The sequence below is a fragment of the Notolabrus celidotus genome, chromosome 15 (assembly GCF_009762535.1).
Source record: "Notolabrus celidotus isolate fNotCel1 chromosome 15, fNotCel1.pri, whole genome shotgun sequence".
NCBI lineage: Eukaryota > Metazoa > Chordata > Actinopteri > Labriformes > Labridae > Notolabrus > Notolabrus celidotus.
In genome coordinates, this window is record NC_048286.1 from 18183527 (window position 1) to 18198944 (window position 15418).

Below are 15418 nucleotides of genomic sequence, written 5' to 3' on the forward strand. Positions count from 1 at the left end.
GAAACATCTATGCCATTGTCATGTCTGTACACAGAGGTACAACCAATGTATCTACCAAAGATTTAGAATCTTTGGGACACATGCACTAATGGTTGTCACCCTCAAGAGTTGGCACTCAGTTTTAACGGTTTCCTGAGTGTTTTCTTGCCTGTTGGTTCGTTAGTTGGTTGAAATTTAATTTTTTTTATACTCGAAAAGGTTATTAGTTTTTTTGGGACATCCCCACTGAAATCTGATTTCTTTATGTTGAAAATAAATTGTAAAAAATAAGTTGGCAGTTTGGATGTATTAGTTGGACTTGCAGTTTTTGATCCTAAAAGTGCAGGCAGTTCCAAAAAGCTGATCTGCATGTGTCCGTGCTCATGCAGCGGAAGCACACCGGTCTGCGTACGAAAATAGTGCCAAAAGAAAGAGGATTTCTGGCGGCAAAGTCAAGAGCTGCTTATTTTTCTAGCAGAGCATGCAATGGCACCGTGATGAGTGCCTGGACCATATTTTCTTAATTTTAGCGAAATTACACGAAAGAGGTGTCCCCGTCTGCAGAGAATTGTAGCCTAGCTTGCCTGCCGGTCATCTGGGAATTTTCTCATTAAAGGGGAAGAGCTCACCGGCACTCATTGTGGCTAGCAGGAGCACTAGTGTAATGTAACTCATACGACCCCACTTAAAAAAACTGAAATAAGCTAAGTTAACTGCCTGCTAGCTGTAGCTTTAAATTTGTCAAATACATGGTATCTTTTTATCTCAGTAAAACATAAAAAATACATACAAAGATTTTTCAAAGTGTCAAACTATCATTAAAAAGGTTGATTGTTCTGTCAGTGTTCCAAGTATCAGGTTAAAAAAGAATACCCATTCTTTAACACCTCTAATATGTTTTTAGCAAGAGCAATGTGTAATAGATATTATCTGAAAACCTGTCAAGTGATGCGATAAAAAAGTGCTGACATGCCCTAATTCCCTGTCTTATCCCTCCCAGCCTGGTACAATTGTCCCTCCTGCCTCACACCTGACCTTGTCTCTGTCTTCACATCCATCTCCTCAATCTGCTCTCCATTGTCCCCTCTCTCTGAGCTCCTCCTCTCTTTGTCCTCTCGTCTCCTCTCCTTCCCTCCCTCTCCTGTCCTCTCTTTACATCTTTGCCACAGTTTGTATGTACAGGGAGCCGTCACTGCATGAGATAGAGGAGAAGCACCGCTCCAGAAAGAGCTCAGGGACTCCCACCATGAACGGAGGGAAAGCTGTCAATCAGGACTCCACATAGCAGAAGGGGGAGGGGCTTCCTGCTGGGGGGAGTGGTCTCAACCTGACTCAGGGGGAGGGGCCAGAGGAAAATACGCCCCTGAAAATACTCGCCAGAATCCCCTCTGAAAAAGGAAGAGGGCGTTGCGATGAAGAGGAGCTATAACTGTACAACTAAGACAACAAAAGAAAAACTGAACTCTTGCCTGTGAAAACCTTTTAGATGAGTTAATATGAAACCAGAGGATATATATATATAGATATATATCTATATATATATATATGAAAGAAAAAAACATTTTCAATCAGGACTTGACCAACATTTTATGCAAAAAAAAGAGAAAAAGCTGTGATAAACAAACAAAGGAATGGTGGTCTCTCTTCACACAAATACAAATATCTATCATTTCCAAGTTATGCTGTGAAAAACAAGCTTTAATACATGTTCAAGTTTCATAGATTGGTTTCTTTTCCAAATGCTATCACATTCTCATATGCTTTATTGTGTTATTGTTGTCAGTAATAACTATAACATCACCATCATTACTATTTTTGATCTAATCATCCCAGTGACTATCATGGTTATACTGGACTTTTTTATTTGTTTTTTTTTTTGTTTTTTTAACTAAAAATTATTTTTCCAGTAACTCTTATTTTTCCTTTCAAAATTTGATCTTGGATGCACTGTTAAGCTGCTCATATGTGTGGGTAAGACTGAATGTATTTGATAGTTCTCTCTGTTGGGCTCCAATGGAAACATAGCGCTAAAGGGTGGGATGTAGTTTACTCAGGTGTGTAATGCAAGTGTAACTAATGTGACTAATAGAATGGATGGAGCTGTTTTAAATACTCTAACATGAGCTATCAAATGTTGTTCTGCAATGACAGGATGGAAGTGATACAAGCAATATATTAGAGAGCAGTCTAGTATGTCACTTAACAATAGTAATAAGCTGACAACACATTATACTGTTGTCGGTGTTTGTAGAGAAGGCTTGCAAAGAAAGTCAAATAAGTAGGTAAAGGTTTGAACCTGTGGTTTTAACAAAGCTTCATTATGCTCTTGATATTTTAAGTAAAGATTTGTTGAAATTTGTCAAAAATGGCAAAAAGTATTATCTCTCCAAAAGCTGAGAGGAAGATAACCAGCATCAGCACTATGAGCCATGGCCAAAAACGTCCCTACACATTTGCACCTCAAGGAAAAAAAAAACTGTAAGCTAGGCTACAACGACTCTAAAAGTATAACTATGACAGTATTCAGGCTTTTGAACTATATCGTCAAGTAAGTAATTAATCCTAAATGAAGACTTCAGCAGTTTTTGGGAGAGGGGAGGATGAATGTTGATTCAGCAGGCTTGGCAGAAAAAAACATGTTGACTATTTTTCAAGTTCTTCTATTTCTGTTAATTTTATCGTAAAATAGTTTTCTCAACACTGGTGGACAGGGTGCCTGACTGTTTGATAACTTACTGACCTGACTTGTTGATATTTCCCAGTAAGGTCACAATCATTTAGACTTTCTCATCATAATGAAAGCAGAGTGTCTCATTGAGGAAACAGTTAATCTGGATTAAGCCAGGTTTGGGGAGGATGATTTATCTTCCCGGTGAGAATATCTCACTGTTTGTTTGCTCTGACATGGTAATCCATACAGTCTCCATCCCCCCTGGCTTTGTGACCCATGAAATGAGCCATTCGCTGCATTGTGGAGGAAAGCTTCGCTTTCATAAATCAACGCGCTGACAGGGCTTTATAAACAAGGTGAATTGACTGGTACACCGCGTATGCCACCGTGTGCGTTGTGTAGCTCATTCCTAATCCCCTATTAGTTCGTCTAACTCAGGAAGTCCTACAATTGTTCTGTGAATGGGGCCAGACATGAAAGCTTGGCTGCTTGCTGTCCAGCACCTGTTGCACAAAGCCTGGCCTCTAGTGAGATATTTAAGATGGAGTCAATGGTTTTTTTTATTAATATAGGTGATGTACAGCTAAGCCCAGCCAGGATAGGAGGGCCAAGAAAGGAATAATGGGTGCTGAGACAAAGCATGAATATTGCATGACTGTAAGAGTTGATGCAACAAAGGTTTGATTTTGAGGTGAGAGCTAAGAAAAGATTGTTTTAAATTTGGGGAAAGTAGGTAGAAACTTTTATATGCAATGTTTTGATCAGTACTTTCGAGAGAGTTTATACATCTCTCCTATACCTGGATGAAAATCATATGCTAAGTTGGTGGTATGTACAGTGAATAGCACACTTTAAGTTTCACACAGCAAACCGCAATGATGCATCGCAGTGAATCTGGGAGGGTCTTTCGCCTGGGGCCTTTGGTCCATAAGTGTTGCAATTAAGCTCCAGAAACTAACAATAGATTAGTTCAACTTCCACACCACCTACAGTTCAGCAACCCAGTGATACATACAGTAAATTAGACTTGACACTGAAAGTCAGCAGGCAAGACCAGCATATATTAGGATCTTTTATAAAGGTTTATATTGGTTCAAATAAGATACATGTGGACTTAAAGCAATGCATGTAATTGGATGTACTCGTTGTCAACTGTTGACAGCAGAATGAGAGGATTTGAGAAAAAGGAGGGATAAGGAGAGGAGGTAAAAATAGCTGATGTGACAAAGCAGTAAAGGAGAGCACTTTCTGGGGGGGATATTGATGTATGAAAGAGTGAAAGAAGGCTTTGGTTGTACATGATGTTAAGTATAGTTTGTTATTTTTATGTTTGCAGATGATTCCACTGCATCGGAACACACTCATATATGCATTATGAATTGTGAGATGAAATAAAAAATATGCATTGATTATAAAAATCAGAATGAAGTTAGTGATTGTTTAAGAATAAAGACTATGTTATCAAAAACTTTCCTCTATGCAGTGATTGATTTAGTGTGTTGTTCAGTGTGACTGACAGCTGTAGTGTACAGCTGTTGTATTAATGTCACTCTTTGCAGCAACAAGAGACCCAGCAGAATCAGCAGACAAACTAAATCCATCAACATGGATTTTCACGCAGTTCAAATTCAGAAAATCCAATCCGTTTCCTTTTATCAATTCACCGGGGGTGATTTATCTTCACACTAGCCCCTAAATCCGATGTGTCATTTTGGGATGGCGCTCCTTCGCCCTTAATTCTCCAGTTGTCATGGAAACAGACCTTCCGTGCAGTCTGCATGGAGAATAAGGAGGAGGAGGAGGATGAAGGCTCCCCTGACTTCCAGGACGGGGCTTGTCTTTTCTCCTGATGGCTGCAGCACAGAGCACAGCAGAGCTGTAAGAAGGGAGGGTAGTTTGTTCCCTATTTTTCTGTTTGTATAGTGTTGCCTTCAGGTGCAGTTACAGATGGAACCTGGGGTGAAAAATCAATAAGTTCTCACAGCAAGAAAAGGGAGAAAAAACGACAAAAAGTGTAAGATCCCCTCCACTGAAAGATGTGCTTTTTGAGGGTGCCCCCCCCCAAAGACGTCTGAGATATACTGACTTGTATCTAAGCAGGCCATAATGCATCCAAAGTTTTTGAGGAGAGAGGGTATTTCACATTGCACCACAAAATGGAGATGAGGCATTTCTGTGCAGGTCCCTAAAATCCAAGATTCAAAGGTAGCTATTCAAGCTACATTTGAAGCCCAATTGCTGTCTAATACACAACAGCAGCAGCAAAATCACCCAAAAACCTCAGCCTAACATGCAAGTATCCATAAGAGCAAGAAGCAAAGGCTTGCAGTATTGAAAATATTCAAAGTATTTGGTTACAAACTGCACCCTGGAGCTTTCTGAAACTACCACTGAACACTGTCTGACACCCTTTAGCAGAAATTATCGCACATTTATAAACCATTAATGCTGTTTCAACCACTGCATTTACAAGCTGACAAGCTAGCTAAACAGATGCTGACTTCTTACAATTATACTCATGCTTACCTAATTATGATGCCCAACAGGACCACTGGTTTTTGAGCTGAAAGCTAATGCTAGGATAGTATTGGTCGCTGCACTTATGGCCCTTTTCCACTACACACTTCCAGCCCTGCTCGACTCGACTCTACTCGGTTTGGGTACCTTTTTCCACCAGCCCGAGTACCGACTCATGGTAGGCGGGGTTGTCATAACACAGCTGCACGAAACTGCTACGTGTAACTGCATTCACGTCATTTTGAACGCAACACAAACACAACAATCACAAACAATGGAGGACATGGAGGCAATGGTGTACTTGCTGCTCGTTCTGCAGCTTTTTGTTGTAGGCTGAGCGAGAGAGGAGAAACCACTGAGAAACTTTGCGTGCAGACATTGTCCAGTACTGATGTCGTTTTTTAAAAATGGAGTGTTTGATTCCTGTGTTGGGCATCAAGCTCATGACTCTTCGGTGACGACATTCTCTGACCAATCAGTGGCCGGCAGTCCATCGATGTCACCTTTTAGTATCGGCTCAGCTCGCTTGGAACCAGAGCAGAGCAGGTACGAAAAACTGGTATCTGACACGAGGTACCGCGCCCGTGGAAATGCAACACAAACCGAGTAGAGTCGAGTGAAGTCGAGTAGAGTAGGGCTAAGACGGGCCGGTGGAAAAGGGCCACTAGTATGAACTAAACATAGGCTGTACACAAAGTCTGTGCTCTGTTTTTGGTAAGTCATATTGTAGTTTTAATATGTCAGCAATACTTAGCAAGTGTCTTTGTTGGACTTACCATAAATCTATACCTTGCATGTTAGCTCATTCAATGTGTCCTATACATTTATGTGCTATATGTTCTAATATAAATCAGCAATCCGCAAACAACTAATTTTACACTAAGTCTAGTAATATTAAACATACTGGATGCATCTCTACAGAATTGATCACAATAAAACTCAGTCGATTTTTCTTTCTATTTAAATGTTTGTAATGTTTGTAACTTTTCAGCTAAAATGCTTACATTTATCACAATCAATATGCAGACTGTTAGATGCCTCAACACCTGTAATTAAATTTCAGCATCAGCAGAAACATACTGCAAACAGTATGAAGGCCATTCCACCTGCCTCTTTTCACCTGTCCTTGAAACTACTCTCACACACACCTGTCCTCCCCCATCCTCCCTCCTTTCTTCTTGTGTGGAAGAAGCAACCTTGAACTTGATGGCTGTGTTGAATTCAGTCCTGTAATATAGGTGTACTTAATTGGTCATACACGTTATATAATTGCTGTTAAGTTAACTTTGCTTTAATGCGCAACTAAAAAAACAGACTGGCACATGGAAATTAATGATAAGACGAGCATGATAAAGTAGTGACTGCATAACAATAACACCTCTGAGAAAGATGAACTTTTACTGCCTTTTTAAAAATACTGGAATGATTTCCTGCAAATACATTTTGTGATTAGTGTATGACAGTAAGTTGGCAGAAGACGGCATTAAATGCTATGCGCTGTGAAATATGTATTTGTCAGATTAAGATAAGAAAATTGCACCTTTCAAAACAAAAATGAGAAATGACTTAGTGTCACATTTATCTAAATTTTCAAACCAGCTTACCTAAAACAGGCATGGCAACCTCCAAATACCCTCTACAAAGGCTTGCTTTACAATGCAATGTTTCTTAAATATATGGAGGAAGTTGAAAATGAAATGCACTTTTTATTCTATCATATCACGATCTCAGGTGCCTCCTTTTCAACAAAATATCAGAAAACAGTACCTGTTTACTCACAAAGTGTTCCAGTTTGTGTTAATGCTGTTCAGCAGCGTAGGAGCACACTCTATGTCTGATTTAGTTGTTGTCACTATCAAATGTCTGAAGTGTACCACTATGCTTTTTAATTACTTTAGGTCATTGCTGGACATGTGCAGTATTGTAACTGCTCTTCTGTTTTTTCTTTCTCTTCTTATGTTGTTGCTCCAATTTTGTTTTGTTTTTGTAGTGTCTTGTAAGTCCATATGGGCTGGGCACCTTTTCGGTGCATGACATGATGAATAATAACTAAACCAAACTAAACTAAACTAAACTAAACTAAACTAAACTAAACTAAACTAAACTAAACTAAACTAAACTAAACTATATGCCTGAATATAAACAACATTGATTTCAATAACAAATGTATGCTGTTGGCATCATTATCCAATCAATAATCTTTCTTCTTACTCAACATTTAGTGGAACTCTTCACTCAAAAAGAAACAGAAAATGGAAATATAGGATTACAGATACTTCTTCAGTCAAATATCATGCTCCCAAGACCCTAGAAGAAATCTTGCATTCTGGACACTACATGGATTCTTAATTACAATCAAAAGGTCATAATAGTCAGTTTATAAACAAGCTATCTCATGCCTTATTAAGATTCAACACTTTTACATTTGGATTAAGCAAGCAGTTTGTCCATAAAAACTGTGAACAAAATGTGAATGTAGTGTAAACCAGTTTGATTCTTTAATCTCTGAAATCATCATTCGACTGAGAAAACAGGTGGCTGTTTAAGAACAACACTATTTTAGTTCCGTCAGGTTTAAACACCATCCTGTGTTTTTTTTTTTTTTTTTTTTTAAATGTCCATCCCATGGTACCACAAAGTCCTCTCTCTCTCCTCTTTTTTCAACAACCACCTGTGTTAAAATGTGGCAGATTTGTGTTGGGAGACTAAGTGGCTTTCATTGCATTGTAAAGGTCACAGCTGGCACAGTTTACAACATCTCTGCAAGACAAAACTCCCTTTGCCAGGATTACATCAAATGTATCTCTGTGTAATGGATGTTGCAAATTACATTGTTGGAGTTGAATGTATTTGCTGTCAAATGGTAGATGCTATCATAATGCCTGCAATAAATACCTGGCTTCAATATAGATAAAACTAATGAAGAACTGCATGGTTTATGGTCTGTGCTTAGCTGGGTCAACAACATAGCAATGTGTTTATGGCGTGTACTGTTACTGTACACAGACCTGTAAATAACTTTGTTGTCTTTTGCAGACTTATGAGCCCACATAGTAAATAATCTCAGTACCTTTAATCCCAGGCATCTCCCCTCCCTCTCTGTCTACCTCTTTTTGTCCTGTTGTTTTGATGCAGGCCTGTGCCACTGGGACTGTGCTTGTTTCTGGTTTTTCCGTCCTCCCTCAGAGAGAATGAGGGAACTCCTGCTCAGAACTGGGGCGTTCAGTTCTACTCATTAAAAATAATTGGTCTCTGTTCAATTAAGGCTCAACATTGCTCCTTTTGATGTTGCTGGCTTAGTGTTTTTTTATGTGCATCTTTTACATCTAAATCAAGCACTCTGAGTTGGCAAAAGTATTGGATGATTGGTTGTAATGTGTTTACTTCCGGAAGGAGGCAGGAGTGGGAAAGAAGAGCTACTTGGGAGTGATTATAAATGTTTGAATGAAAAGAGCTCTGATGATTTAAGAGACTACTTTTGCAGTATTCTGGAAAAACTTCTCCTGTAATACTAAAACAAGATCTTTTTTTTTACCTTCCCCCTTTCTTTTTTTCTCTGTGATTTGGCTTCTCTTGTCTCCAGATCAGCACAGCGAGGAAAGCTGCAAGCAAACGCACTCACTGATGAGACACATGAAAGTTCATGCTCATGAACCCACACACACTGCAATCCCACTCACCCAGCCGCCTGCCCACACACCCACCCACACACTTTGTATTTGTTACTCTCACACTCTCTACCTCTCACTTTACTGAAGACACTCTGCAGTATGAGCATGTTAATGTGCTGGCTATGGTTACAGCGGGAAGATGTTCTGTTGAATCCCAATAGCCCAGGGACAGAAAAGATACTAAGCCAAGCTTTACACCTCTCTTTCCCTCCCTTCTTCTACGTTCTCACTTTTCTAATCTTTATTCCCTCAGCAGCTCACTATCATATTTGATACATTACTTCTAAACCTTGTCTTTTCCTCTATACATTATATCTCCATCTTTTCCTTTTGTTATGTTACACCGTGTTCCTTACTTGTTCGCAGTTAATGAATTCATGCAATTTTTAAAAAAAAACAAATTTACCTCATAGTTCTGCATGCATAATTCATACATGATGGAGATTAATGCATTTTATAACAGAAAGGCTTTTATGCATGCCTAAATGCATGCTCACCAGTGCAACACTTTGTGCTTGAACAAGACATATGTTCATGCACAGCAGCGCACACAGGAATGTGTCAGGAAATATGTAAAAGCAATACATTTACAACACACCTTAACACAGATTAATGTACCTCTGCAGTTTGTATCCCAAAACTAACAAGCACTTGAATCTCGGAAAAATAAGCTTCAGTCATTGGTTCAACATTGGAAGGACCATCAAAGACAGGATGCAAAAAATGTCTTGTAAAGTTGTTGGTTTATTGCTTTTCTGGTCCACCATGAAGATGGCAGGGAAACATCAAACACACTGCAGACATTAATTACATTCAAAGTCTATCTGGATTTAACAAAGAGAAGAACAGCCTCCTCTGCTGGAATGAAATATCGTGGCAAAGAGGATACAGAGGGAGAGACTTTGATGTGTTTGATGAATGAATGTGGGAGAGCTTGATTGATTTAAAATAAATCAAAAGCATAGTCAAATGCAACACTCTCTACTTTCTGCAGGCCAGTGGAGCACAGCTGGCTTTCAAAGACGCCTGCAGAGTTGCTCGGTTCTCTTTGGCTCTTTTATCCACATCTCTCTGACAGGCAGGATAAGGAGGGTTTGGCTGCACTGTAACTGTTCATTTACCAATCATTAAATATTCAGGGCTCACTTCATTGTGTACACCACCTCCAGACTGTCAGGTATGGTGTAAATAATGCAGGAAGGATAGAGAGGGTCGATCATTGTAAGGAAAACAAGTAGTGGCTAAAGGTGAAGCTCTTTTGAACAGACTTGAAATTTGGTAACGTTCTGATAACTGAGAACTGGTCAATATATTGAGATGAAGCACATTTAAGAACATGGTAAAAATAGTCTTCACACATAATTCACCAATGAGACTGTTGTAGGTTCGCTGGCATAAACAAGTTTAAGCTAATGGTTAAACCAGATCAATAACTATTACGTTGTAAGGAACAGAAGTGTTTGAGAATTAAAAGAATAAAGTTTATGGTTTATGCTTTCATATTCATTTTTTATTTAAAATGTGTTTCAACACAAGATTTTTTAGCAACTAACAAGCTAGCTTAAGAGGCTGTCTTGCTAACTGGTGCGTCAATGTTCTTCCCCAGTTGTAGATCAGCTGATATTGAAGTAATTCATTCCAACGTAGTGTAAGATGAGATTTTATTTTGGTCTAAGTGTTTATATCATTAAGTCTTTAATGAAGTTTGAAAGACTACTGTTTCATATATTGCACTGCTTCTTTAAGGTTGCTCAGGGTGATATTGTCTGAGGTTAAGTAAATGTGTCACGAGTTTGATGTGCGGTTGTCCAACGTTGTTGAAGGGTCATTAAAGGCATCACGACGCAGAGCAGAAGTTGTCCCGTGCTATTTCTTCCCCACAGCCCTGAAATATATTGAATTAAGTTTTAAGTTAACGCAGTTAACAGTTTAACAGATCTGAAGAGATTAAAGGTACGGCGTTACAATAGTTTATGACAATGGCTTTTTTTCGAAGCCGCCTCATATACTAGTAGTATATAGTATGTGAACAAGAGATAAATATGCAGTATGCAAAAAATTCCTGGATGTCTACTGATTCGGGAAAATTTCTCCAAACCAGTCTCCCTTATGTACTTTTTCCCACAATGCAAAGCGTTCGTTCCGCTTTTCTTTATTCTTCTTTTTTGAAGGGGGGGGGGTGACTTTTTTTTAGGTAATGTTAAAATTATTAAATTCCATATAAATCACTTCTTAACTTTTTAAATCATAAGTGGATGCTAAAGAAGCAGTTTGGTAGTTGTTTACTTCCGCTTTCCGAAACCAGAAATCAAGCAACGCCTGGCCCAGCATACTGCATAACAGATCCAACAGAACAGCCATACTTCATACTACCTGCAAACGCAATATGTAGTATGCTGTACGTACTGCATTTTCACAATTTTTTACATTCAAAAGTTTAATCTTCTAACCCCTTTTTATAGTATTATGTATCATATTTATCCAATGTTTTTTACATTTGCATTCAGAGCATTTAGCCCAATATTGTCCTTGCATATCCCAATACAAATTAAGCTGGACATGATTGTATGATGAACTAAAAGCAGCAGATAACTAGAACATGAAAAAAGTAAAACCACATATTATCTATAAAAAGAGATACAACTTAAAACTTTGGTTTCCTGGTTTGACAGTCCAATATTTCATTTGAAATGTCAGCAAGCAGTCCAAGATTTCCAGAAGAAGATTTTGCAGCCGGGTCGCCGAGTCTGAGCTGGCAGTTCATTAGTCAACCAACGTCTCTTCTTCTCCTGTTTCTCAGTGTCAGAAGGGCCTTGGAGGAATTTGGAGATTTTGTAAAGCAAGTCCACCAAGTTCTGTTTCTTTATCGATTTCTGTGGAGACAGTGATAGAAGGTTCAATATTAAATTATTCAATCATATACAGTCTCTTTTATGTCATTAATGGTTAATCTGAAACAATAGAATCCCTACTTGTGAAAGAGGAGTATTGGAATATGTAAGAAACTATTGTATCATTTTGTATTGCAGTTTTTGTTTTTTTTGCCTGAGTTACTGAAATGCTAAATTGTCTAAGTTCTAATCTTTAATCTTCAATTTCACAGAGGTTCAACTGTGACGATAATAAAATGACAAATACAAGGCAGGTAGCTTGTGGAGCATCCAGAATGAATCACTGAAAATGAAATTACACTTGTAGCAGATCAAGATCAATAAAATGGGTGCACACAGGCAGTAAATTGAAAAGCTAAAGGAGGACAGTAGGCTGTACTTCAGTGGTCGCTGAGATCAGAGTGATTTTAATCATAACAATGACATGCAGTTTAAGATAAAAAATAAATAACAATGAGATGCTTATCAAGTAAAATTAACATATCTTACCTGTTCTTCCTGTAATTTGTCGAGCCATGAAAATGAGTCCTGCTGAAGTTGGACATCTTCTAATCCTTGCTCTGGGTCTGCACTTGCCACAGCACATAATGCAAAACACAAAAGTGCCAAAATGCACAAGGTGTTGGCCATCCTGTTTTGAGAAATATTTCGCTTGTTCCTCTTCTTCTGAAAAACACTCTCAGTAAGACTCCAAAGCATCAACCTTAAATGTACAGCTTGGTGAGACATCTGTTTATAAAGTGGCACCTGGGTCCAAAAAGGGAGGGGCAGTGTGCAGGTTATTTGCATAAAGACCATCCTGAACTTTGCGCTGGTCCCATCAATGCACCGAGGCATGAACTGTGTAATTTACAACTGTCATTAGGAATGAAACAGAAGGTCCAAATAAGGACATTTTCCCCCTCCTGGTGTCTCCTGGTGTCATAATTAACATAATCACACTGTAATCTGGTTGCATAAATGAAGGTCATCCTCATGCTGTCATTGGTGTACTTTGAAAATGTGAAGAATCCCTCTGTGCCTCTTTGTCTAAAAGCAAATCCCTGTAAGCAGAGCATGATATGCACTCATGTAAAATAAAACATTAATGACGCTGACGTGAGGGAAACAATGATTTCATTAAACCTGCTGTGCTATAAAGTTGAATCACTGGGCAGCTCAGAGACACTGAGATATCCAGAGGCCATAAAGGTCAATTTATCATTTGTTACACCCTCGTGATTTTGTTCTGGGCATCTCTTTAATGAGATTTCTGCTCTGTTTCACTTAACAGTCCCACTGCATCTGAATGAAGGTGTATTTGTCACTGGCTGTAATGATTTTGTAATGGTACATGCAGCAAATATGAAACTGCTCCACGTGGACTGAAAATTAAGTCATCTCTCCTTTTGAAAGGATCCTCTTTAAATGCAGAAGGGTTCTTAGGGTGAAATTTCATTTTATACAGATAAATGTTGAGGAAAAATTGCCAAAGAGACTCAATTTGAAGGAAAATGGAAATACAAATATGACCCACATTTCCTTCATCTCTTCTTCTGGTACCACACAGTGTAGACTCTTAAAGTCCAACTCGGTTGATTTGAGTGAACCCACATGGTCATAAGCCCTCTTCTGAAACATTTATTTATATATTTTTTCTAAATTTCAGTCTGACACTGCATCCTTCAATAAATGAACTCAACCTGCTAAAGAATGAATAGATGTCTTTGTCGTCCACCTAAGTTGTGTGCGGGCGAAACGTTAAGGACGTGTCCTTCTTCAGGGGGGTACAACCTTCAGCTGCATCAACCTCTCAACAAATCACTATTTTAACTCAGTTAGAGAGGTGTAGAAGCCTGATATAGCTGCCTAAACAATTAGTAAGTGCGCTGTCGGGAGCAGAATAATCCTGTTAAGAAGGCTACGGAGAGCACTTTACAGCTCCACTGTTTCCATCCATGCTGACAAGTGTCTGCAACCAGGACATGTAAGCATGACTTAATTCAAGGTGGCATTCAAAGGAGCCATGGCTTGATACATAGTGGAATATACTTATTTGAAGAGTCCTGATGAGTGCGGGCTTCTCCTCCAAAGTGTCAGAAATTAATTAGAAAATAAGCCTGATGACATGTTAATTCACACAAGAGGGTTCAGCTTGTCTTCAGCTGTTTCTTGTAGGAGCTGACTTTCTTACATAAGCTTATGAGGCTGTTTGTTATTTCTGACTGCAAGAAATCGATATCTTGGATCATCTGCGTGCCAAAAAGCAACAGTATTTTGAACACAGAGTTGTTCCAGGACATTATTGTGCCTTTTTGCATCCAGTTATAAGTATTGGGGGGTTGCATCCATTGATCACAGTGACAGATTTGGATGAGTAAACTTGAATGACTGTCCCTTAGGGGCAGGTTGCTGTGCATGGAGACTTCTGAGTGAGTAGTAAAGAGAAATAAGATGTTGAAATGAGAAAGAAAGATGAAGCCATGCTTGATGAAAAATGTGTTTAACTTTTAATGATAGTTTTTTTTTTAAGCCTTGGCTGCATGGAAGAGCAGTGTGCAGACTAACATGTGTAACTGTTGAGCGAGACATCCAACATTTTATTTTGCTTTTATTTATTGTGGCTTTTTCTTGTGTTATCTATTTAGTTTTTAATATCTATTATTTTTTAATTACTATTTGTTTTTATTGATTGTGTTTTTAAGCTTGTACAGCACTTTGGCCATCTGCGGTTGTTTTAAAATGTGCTATATAAATAAAGTTTGACTTGACTTGACTAATAAGAAGGAGTTTTAATTCTCTCTACTTCATTCAAATACAGTTTTTTCAAATGAACCGACCAACAGAGGAGGGATTTTACATAATCACAAAAGTATTCCAAGATATAAATGTACACTCTCAAGTCCCCAAGCCACAGAGACAGCCAAAGATTTGCCTCCCATCAGTTCATTTGGAATTGAGGGGAGAAAGTTGCAGGCGGTATGAGTCATCAGAAGCAATAATTCCCATGCTCCATTTAACATGCTGAAGTTCAAAGAGATGCACTTAGAGAGAAGACAGAAATTACTCAATGTTTGTGTTGGGAAACACAGCAGCAAAACAATTCCAAAGAACATACGTATCTGTAATTGTCAAAGTGTACAGACACACGTCATAGTTACATGTGTCATCTGTCGTGACCTCATACCTTTTAGTGCATTCGTTTACCAGATTGCATCTATCCTTTGAGTTCACTTGGTACAAAGAAGCAAACATGTCCATGACATCAGCACTGGATAGATGGGTTAATTAGTTCTCAGTAGCATAGTGAGTAGTTGCACACATCAGGACCTTTGAGTCATGTTTTTACATTTAGTCACTTATGTAAACAACACAAGTAATGTGGGTAATGGAAGGAGAGCGTGAGTCAGTGTTAATATGTAATGGTTAGAAATCTAGTTTGCTTGTCTTGTAGATCTTATTGGGTTATTTGTAATAATAATAATATATAATATATAATAATATATAATATATAATAATATATAATATTCAAGAAAATTTGCCCCCCAAAAAAGAGAAGAATCTGGGATGTAGCTTCAAATCATGCTTTGTTGTGTGCTACCATTGTTTTTACAAATACCATTATAACAGAGGCGGAGCCAGAGATTTTTGACTGGGGTGGCCTAACTAGGATACTGATGAATGCAGTGATGAACACAAACAAAATACAT

General features: G+C 38.5%; 1 protein-coding gene across 4 annotated transcripts in view; it reads left to right on the forward strand.

The window, feature by feature from the left end:
* fgf12a (fibroblast growth factor 12a) overlaps nucleotides 1-1803 on the forward strand; it is a 50226-nt gene extending 48423 nt beyond the window's left edge. For all 4 annotated transcript variants that reach the window (XM_034703536.1, XM_034703535.1, XM_034703533.1 and 1 more), the window contains one exon: nucleotides 1149-1803. In XM_034703536.1, the coding sequence (XP_034559427.1) occupies nucleotides 1149-1264 (116 nt within the window). In that variant the 3' untranslated portion in view covers nucleotides 1265-1803. The remainder of the gene's footprint in view (nucleotides 1-1148) is intronic.
* Nucleotides 1804-15418: the final 13615 nt, after the last annotated feature.